At 39.5% G+C, this 9,603-nt stretch overlaps 1 protein-coding gene across 1 annotated transcript in view; it reads left to right on the top strand.

Moving 5' to 3' along the window:
- The window catches only part of LOC106872450 (polyribonucleotide 5'-hydroxyl-kinase Clp1), a 29,076-nt gene extending 27,623 nt beyond the window's left edge, over positions 1 to 1,453 (top strand). The window contains exon 14 of the mRNA XM_014919453.2: positions 1,203 to 1,453. Coding sequence (XP_014774939.1) covers positions 1,203 to 1,314 — 112 coding nt within the window. The 3' untranslated portion in view covers positions 1,315 to 1,453. The remainder of the gene's footprint in view (positions 1 to 1,202) is intronic.
- Positions 1,454 to 9,603: the final 8,150 nt, after the last annotated feature.

Raw genomic sequence — 9,603 nt, 5'->3', positions numbered from 1 at the left:
CGACTTTGTTTTTATGTTCAGTTATACTCTCTCTTTTTACTCTTTTAATCGTTTCAGTCATTTGACTGCGGCCATGCTGGAGCACCGCCTTTAGTCGAGCAAATCGACCCCAGGACTTATTCTTTATTAGGCTAGTACTTATTCTATCGGTCTCTTTTTGCCGAACCGCTAAGTTACGGGGATGTAAACACACCAGCATCAGTTGTCAAGCGATGGTGGGGGGGGGACAAACACAGACACATACATATATATATACATATATACGACAGGCTTCTTTCAGTTTCCGTCTACCAAATCCACTCACAAGGCTTTGGTTGGCCCAACGCTATAGTGGAAGACACTTGGCCAAGGTGCCACGCAGTGGGACTGAACCCGGAACCATGTGGTTGGTAAGCAAGTTACTTACCACACAGCCACTCCTACGTCAAATGAAAACAATTTTACATTAATCGGATGGGTTACACTATGCTTTTGTCGAGTACAGGTTTATTATTCTTAAACAAGAATATTACTAACAATGACTTTGAACACTTCAACTGGCAGTCTGACAATGGCTTCTTAACTGGTTAAAACTTCGAAGTCACTGTCAATAATATTTTTATTTAAGAGGCTGTGCATGCACAAGGGTGCCTGTGTATTTGCAGGAGTGGCTGTGTAGTAAGTAGCTTGCTTATCAACCACATGGTTTTGGGTTCAGTCCCACTGCGTGGCACCTTCGACAAGTGTCTTCTGCTATAGCCTCAGGCCGACCAAAGCTTTGTGATTGGATTTGCTAGACAGAAACTAAAAGAAGCCCATTGTATATGTTTGTGTGTCTGTGTTTGTCCCCACCATCATTGCTTGACAACCAATGTTGGTGTATTTATGTCCCCGTAACTTAGCGGTTCAGCAGAAGAGACTGATTGAATAAGTACTAGGCTTACAAAGAATAAGTCCTCGGATCGTTTTGTTCGACTAAAATGGCAGTGCTCCAGCATGGTCGCAGTCAAATGACTGAAACAAATAAAAGAATTAAAAAATATTCTTAAGTATACGCTAATGATAATTAACTACGTAGTCATTTATCACAGTAAGAAAGTGAAAATATTTTTCAACTTCTATAGAATTGAAAAGTTATTAAAATCTAACTGGTATATATTTAATAGCTGAACCATAAAACGGGCTCAAAACTGAAATTTTTTTTATTATTTTTTATATTTCAGAACCAGTGTTGATGCCGAGCGTCAAGTGTTTACAGTGCTGGCACCAGCTCCTCGACCACTGCCCAAAACTTACTTACTACAGATGGACATACAATTCCTTGATATAAAATAACCAGACCAGACACCCGTTATTTATTTTTTGAAAATCAAAGACAATTATTTTTTTATGCCCCCCTCCCTCATTTATGTATATATTGCTATACATATTTATTTTTAATTCCAGCAATAAATATTCTTTTTAAGGTTTTAAAGCAGTGTTTGTTTGACGTTCTATTTTAATTTTAAAAGTATTCTCAATGTTGTATTTCAGTTTGTTCTAAATATTTGAGTCAACAGGAAATGCTTTAGAATTACAACTACAACCCAACCAACAGTCTTACACACAGTTTCCATTCTTCCCCAATTTCACCCATGTGACTTTAATCAGCCCAGGATATAGTAAATACCAACATGTCACGCAGTATGATTGAACTTGGGACCCTATTACATTGATATAAACAGTCTAGATATTCTGGATAACAGCAATGCCCTTTATTTAAAAAAAAAAAAAAAGAATAGCACCAGGTGGAATTGAACCACCAACAGCTGAATCATCAACTGTTTCACCAGAGATGCTGCACAATATATTTAAAGGATATTGGTCACCAGAATATAAACTGTCTTAATGAACTTGTTTACAACAACCCCTCTCTGTATGTGAAGTGGAATATTTAATGTGAATGCATCTGTTAGCTTGTCCCTTTCAACAAAAAATATCAATCCACTTGGTCTCTGCTGAACTATGCCTTCTCTTTGTCCCTTCAACAACTGCCATTACAAAGAACGTTGCTCTAGCCAACCATTCCCATCTAAGCCTTTTGTTTCACTCGACTCTTCTCCACTTACTACTGCTATTACTGACTCTTAATAACCAAATGACCATTTAAACCAGCCACATACTGACCAGATCTGGCCTCTCACACCTACCTTACAATGTCATTCTAGAAATAAACAATCATATCATATTGAAATCTTGAAGCTACAAGATCATGCATGTTGCACGGCCAATCAACTGACCTGTGAAGTTTTCTCCCTAAACATTAAACTCTATTAATTAATCTTATCTCACCTTCAGCCCGCATCCCCATTAGTCCAGTTTAGTGCATTTTGGACAAAGATCACCTTATTCTTCACTGATTTGTCTTTAGGTCTGATCTAAAAATTCAAGTGGCATTTAACAATTTAGAGAACCAAAAAGCATTTCTCATCAGTTGAAATGAGACCACTAATGAAATGTCATCAGCATCAAGATGCATATGTATGTATACATATATGCATGTATATGTGTGTGTATTTATATTTATATTTCACATAGGCATAGTAAAACTAATAACTAGTTGTTAGAGCTGAATACAAATATGCTTTGGGATAAAGCATTAGGTAAGTACAGAGCATTATATCAATGAATAACAAGGGAACAGAAATCATGTACTCAACTTCAGTAGCTTACAGCTGTTTCTGCTCTAAGAAGCAGTGCACTCAGAGCTGAGTGCTTGTGCAACATCCTATGACTTCCTTGGAGCCATTAGAATGTAGACTGTTTGTCAGTGAAGTTGATTACATGATTTCTATTTCCTTGTCATTCATTAATTATATATATATATATTTATATTGTGCTCATTCAATGTGTTCTGCAGGCACCATAGCCAGTGTATTACTCCTACATTCAACAATATGCTAATTTCTCAGTTGTATGTCACTGGTTTCAAATGTTAATATCTAGGGGAGATAAGCAGCTCCCAGAGGAGAGATCTCTGGAAAGTAGCAAGTGTACAGAGTTGGTTACACGACTAATGACTATGTCTATCGCATTGTGTAACACCTTGGTAAAGTGTCTTCTACTGTAGCTTTCAGGCCAAGTGGAATTGGTAGATGGAAACAGTATGGAAGCTTGTTGCATGCGAATTAAAATTTTTGCAACATGAAACTATTTGAACAAAACAGCGATCTAATGTTGACGTTTCGTTTTGAATACGAGTGGAATAAATAATTCTTTACTTGAAAAACAGGTATGGGTTGGTGATGGGAAAGGCATCAAGTTATTAAAATAATACTCCAAAGGTATTTGTTCAACCCATGCTTTGCACAAACAGATGTAAAATAACAAACAAAGCAGTGTTTTATCGCAGGATGCTCTTCCTGTCATGTTTTACAAGAGATTTTTTTTTTATTCCTCTACAGCAGAGGTATGTGACAATATTCATTGAGAATATTATAAACATGTACCTCTTACCTATTTCCATGGCACATTAAAGGCACCCACTACACTCTTGAAGCGGTTGTCGTTAGGAAGGGCATCCTACTGTAGAAATCATGCCAAATTAGACCAGAATCTGGTGCAACCCTTCAGCTTGCCAGCTCTGGTCAAACTGTCCGACTCATGCCAGCATGGATAATGGACGTTAAATAACGATGATGATATCTCTTTACTCTCTTTTACTTGTTTCAGTCATTTGACTGTGGCCATGCTGGAGCACCACCTTCAGTCGAGCAAATCGACCCCAGGATTTATTCTTTGGAAGCCTAGTACTTATTCTATCGGTCTCTTTTGCCGAACCGCTAGGTTACGGGGACGTAAACACACCACCATTGGTTGTCAAGCAATGGCAGGAGGACAAACACAGACACACAAACATATACACACACATACATATATATATACATATATACGACGGGCTTCTTTCAGTTTCCATCTACCAAATCCACTCACAAGGTGCCACGCAGTGGGACTGAACCCGGAACCATGTGGTTGGTAAGCAAGCTACTTACCAGACAGCCACCCCTGCGCCTTGTTTCTACATTATATTTCCTAGAAGTAAAATACATCTCATATCATCTGCTATATTGTGTGTCAAAGAGTAGGATATAGCAGTCAGCTCCTGGAATTAAACCTCAAATAACGACAGAAGACCTAAAAAGATGGGATGGTCATCTTTTGGAACGTCTCTCCTCTGTAGGATTAGTATTGATCTGTGGTGAAACATCAACTTACCTCTTTGTAATGACTGAATGATCCTCATCTACTCCTGCATGAGATGAGAATCCACAACACAATTTTATCATACAAGTCTCTCCTAGATTGGGTAAACTGTGATGATCAAAATAAAAGGTCTTGCTGAAGTTCACAACAGCACAGTCACCCACCAGGCTTTTGTGATTCCATCTTGACCTTCTTATAGATGTACCTGAAGATGAAAGATAAGAGATGGTGAAAGTTTAGTGTCAAATTTTGTGAGGAACATTCTGGAAAATTTGACACAAACACTCCCTGTATGCTAACATTTACATGGATTAAAAATATGATTCACAATCAAGATTAGCTTTAAATCTCTTCATACACACACAAATATCGAACAATGAGAATCAGTGCTCAACACCACACGGGTGGATAAAGCTTCTTTATTTGTGCACAAATAAAGTATACACACACACACACACACACATATATATATATGTGTGTGTGTGTGTGTGCAGCATGGAATTTTGTCAGTGAACAGGTCACAGTCTCAAAGCGACGAAAATATTTTGGGAAAATTAAATTTAAATGTTGAAGTGAATCTAACAGTTTTTATGTGTTTTAAATGGCTTAAAAACACCTTCCATGCTGCAATTGTTTTTGTTCTAGCACACGATCTCAGATCAGGTCACTTGCTATGCAAGTACATCTCCATAATATATATATATATATATATATATATGACTCTGTATATGCAATAGGAACAGCATTAAATTAAAATTGCTATCTGTGTGCGAGCAGCTTTCGACATTTTCTATCCAAAAGGGTTTTTCCAACCAATATTTACATGCTATTATTTGTAGGTTTAAGATGGTGAGCTGGCATTTCTTGAAACTTTATACAAAAATTCTTGACATGAATAATATATATATATATCATCATCACCATCATCATCACTTAACATCCACTTTCTACGCTGGCATGGGTTGGACGGTTTGACTGATGGCTGCACCAGGCTCCAATCTGATCTGGCAAAGTTTCTACAGCTGGATGCCAACCACTCCGAGAGTGTAGTGGGTCCTTTTTATGTGCTACCGGCATGATGGCCAGTCAGGCAATACTGGCATCGACCACACTTGAATGATACTTTTCAATTTGCCACCGGCACAGGAGCCAGTCAGGCGGCACTGGCAACGACGATGCTTGAGTGGTGCATTTTACATGCCATGTATATATACATATATATGTGTTTGTGTATCAAACTTTAACGTGCATTTTCTAAGCTGCTATGAGTCGGACGATTTGACCAGAGCTGCACCAGGTTCCAGTCTGATCTGGCAGAGTTTCTACAGCTGGATGTCCTTCCTAATGCCAATCACTTTACAGTATGTGCTGGATGCTTTTAATGTGCCACTACCAGCATGAGTGCTTTTTACACACACACACATATGACCTGCACAGATGTTATGTTTATAGGGATCAAACTAATGTGTCATATATTAGCTCACTCCCTCCATCAAACCGACATTGCCTGAACAGGTGCACGAGGTACCAAGTGATATATATATATATAAAGAGAGAGAGAGAGAGAGAGTGCAGTCTCACATTGCTTTCAGGATACGAGGGTTTTACAGCCAACATTATAACTGTTGGACAACCCACACAAATTATGTTTTCAGAAGATTTGCGTAGGACCAGCCACACTTTTTAAAAATACTGAGAGCAGAAAACTGTGCAAATATTTGTCACAAATTCAATGACTAACATACTTCAAGTTTTTCCGTCAGAGTTCCCCATCTCCTGGGTTGGTAGCTCCCACCATGGCTCAGAATCCAACCCACACTGGTAGGCTACCAAACAAGAAATTCATAAGTTCTCATGCACCATCATCACCATTATCATTCATTTTCCTTGCTGGTAATGGCTTGAATGGTTTGACAGGAGCTGGAAGGTTGCACCAGGCTCCAATTGTCTGTTTTGTCATTGGTTTCTATGGTTGGATGCTCTTTCTAACGCCAGCCATTTTACAGAGTCTAATGGGTACTTTTTATGTTACATTAGCACAGGAGGTTTTTATGTGGTGCCTTTTATGCAACGCTGACACACACACATGTATATATCTCTATATAGGATGGCCTTTCACTCTCCCAAGTTCCTCCAACTTTGATGGGTCTTTCACCTCACAAGCTGTCCAAAGACCAACCTACTCACTAAATAAGCTTGGTGTTGCCTGTTTCGCCTCTGACTGCTTAACTATGCAACAAGGTTGTACTAGGTTGCATGTCACTCATGAGCGACCTGACTTAACATATGTGTGTGTGTGTGTGTGTGTGTGGTTGTCTTTTGTCCAGCAGTTTTTTTGTTACAGCTTTTCCTTTTGATAGGGCTACATTTCTGAGTCAAGTGTAGACTATGGTAGTGCCCTTGGCATCTGGAATGTTGTCAAAGACTCACAATCCTTTCAAGTTAGCCAGTGGGGCGTCGACCATTGATATGCATGAGAGATGTTCTGCGGAATGATCTAGCTATCAAAGAAGATCACAGTAGTTTCCCAGATTGGAATTTATGGAGAACTTATAAAATTCTTTGGCTTAGTAGTGCAACCGACACTAAATGGAAGTCTCAGCTAGGCCTGTCCAAGACAGAGGGGTAGAATCAAAAACTCATTCAACACTGGAACATTGTTGTTAGATTTAGGATGCACTTAGCAGTCAGCCGGTTCCCTTGTAAGCATCATTCTACTGCTTTCCTTTGGCGGAGGAGGGAGGCAAGCAGTTTCCAGGAGCCTGACCAACTTCTATTAGTTTGTGCCGGTCACCATCAAAACCTCAACTGTTCGAGGATTCTGCACTGCTGATTTCCTCTGCAAAACTGGGATAACTGCGGCCCATATGAGAAATGAGCCCCATGAAGTGGAGTGGCTGCAGCAGCAAATGTCACTGGCCATTCCTAATAGCAATGCCATTATGGTCATATCAGCAGAACAGACTATTCATTCTGGGGGTCTACTCCCTCTCCACTAACTTCTGCTGCTTAATCCTTCCCATGTTTTTTTCTTTGTTTCCTTGTAATTAAATTGGGATTCAATCTTTATGTGAATAAAACTAATTCTCTTAGAACAAAATAGTTCCTCTTTGGTGAAGCTTTTATCAATTTAAATATCATTTGAAGAGGAGGATGAAAGAGTAGTTTGATGTGGTTAAACGAGCCTTCTCCACTACAGGGTCTGGTTTCCGTGTGGTGTGGTGGCTTGCATGTCCCAGGATATACTGAGGAATACAGTACACCAACAGTTGATACTATGTATTGCATAGCCCCACCAACACAGTATATTTCCTTCTCTTACTCTCACTCCTCCATGTGGTCCTCCTAACCACCTGCTTGGATGCTTTTAACTGAAAGTCATTTGAACTTAGAAACCTGTAATTTGTATTCTAATATCGCCTTCACTGACTTATCACTGTACCCAATAGGAAGGGAGCAGGGTAAACAGAGGGCAGCTTTAGATGCAGTTTGAGGGGTTACCTAAGGCCACGAGATGGCAGAATTACTAGCATGAAGGACAAAATGCTGGGCGGCAGTTTGTGTTTCTTTACAATCTGAGTTCAAATTTTGCCAAGTTTGACTTTGCCTTTCATCCTATCAGGAGTCAATGAAATAAATACCAGTTAAGCACTGGGGGTCGATGTAGTCAACTACCAAACCCCTTCTTCAAATTTCAGGTCTTGTACCTACAGTAGAAAAGTGATTATGGTTGTTGTGTAGCACCCCGCTTCATAAGTCAGTCTTTCAGACAGACCCACGTATGGCACACGTCTATCTGGTCATAGATCTGGATGTGACCCAATGCTTCAGTATTTCCTATATACTATAGTGGAGGCGCAATGGCCCAGTGGTTAGAGCAGCGGACTTGCGGTTGTAGGATCATGGTTTCAATTCCCAGACCGGGCGTTGTGAGTGTTTATTGAGCAAAAACACCTAAAAGCTCCACGAGGCTCCAGCAGGGGGTGGTGACAAACCCTGCTGTACTCTTTCACCACAACTTTCTCTCACCCTTTCTTCCTGTTTCTGTTGTGCCTGTAATTCAAAGGGTCATCCTTGTCACACTCTGTGTCACACTGAATCTCCCCAAGAACTATGTTAAGGGTACACGTGTCTGTGGAGTGCTCAGCCACTTGCACGTTAAATTCGCGAGCAGGCTGTTCTGTTGATCAGATGAACTGGAACCCTCATCATCGTAACCGTCGGAGTGCCACAGATATATTATACCTTAGCTTTCAAAATATATGACAAATATCTGACAGATTTAATCTAAAGCTTCTTACTGATCAACTGTTTAACGAAAGGCTTTCTAGCCATGACCATCATGTCTTTCAATGCATTTACATCTTTTCATCTTTTTTTCATCATTACTATCTTTAAATGGTGGAATCTGGTTTGCTGGCTTTTGGCTGCTATTTCTAGCATGCAGAGTGATCACTTAAAGCATTGAATTTATAAGTGAGACTTCAGTTCTTTACAACGGATTTATCTTTAATCTTTTACTTGTCTCCATCAATTATCAGAATAAAGGATTTAGATGGAGTTACCTTCTCTTAGACAAGCAGTTAAAGAACTGGAGGGCCTCATCTGCTCTATGTCTGCTGAGGTGTGTGCCAGGGACCATTTCCAGGGGTAATTCTGTGGCATGCTAAATAACTCATAGCTGTGTGGGCCTTGACAGCTGCTGGTACTCTGGATGAGAGTAGACCTGGGAACAAAAGTGGATAAGAGGTGATGCCACACTCCTCAAAACCCCAGAACTCAATAACTGGATATAGTTTAAAGTCATACCCAGGCAGAAGTAATAGAGTACCAGTGAAATTCCGGGTTCAAACCTAACCAAAGACAATTTTACCTTTTATTCTTCCAAGGGTCAATAAAATAAGTACCAGTCATATAATGTGGTTGGATCAATAAGCTGTCGTTTGCAAATATATCACCTCTTTGTGGCTATCTTTTATCTTTTACTTGTTTCAGTCATTAGACTATGGCCATGCTGGGGCACCACCGCGAAGAATTTTTAGTCAAATGAATGAATCAATCAACTCCAGTTCAAACACTTTTCCATGGAAGATTGCAAACTACTTTGTTTCGTTTGATGGTAATATTTGATGGAAATGTAAGGGGGGGGGGAGAGTTGGCAGAATCGTTAGCATATTGGACAAAATGTTTAGCGGCACTTCATCCATCTTTACATTCTTGTAATTTCATTGAGGTTGACTTTGCCTTTTATCCTTTCAGGGTCAAAGAAATAAAATGTAATCGACTATAGACACAGGAGTGGCCCTGTGGTAACGATTCTACTAGCTCACTACCTTTAATAATAATAATAATAATAATAATAATAATAATAATAATAATAAT

The sequence above is a fragment of the Octopus bimaculoides genome, chromosome 9, assembly GCF_001194135.2.
Source record: "Octopus bimaculoides isolate UCB-OBI-ISO-001 chromosome 9, ASM119413v2, whole genome shotgun sequence".
In the NCBI taxonomy this organism is placed as follows: Eukaryota; Metazoa; Mollusca; class Cephalopoda; order Octopoda; family Octopodidae; genus Octopus; species Octopus bimaculoides.
Note: the sequence above shows the minus strand (reverse complement) of the source record. Positions and strands in the feature narration are given on the sequence as shown.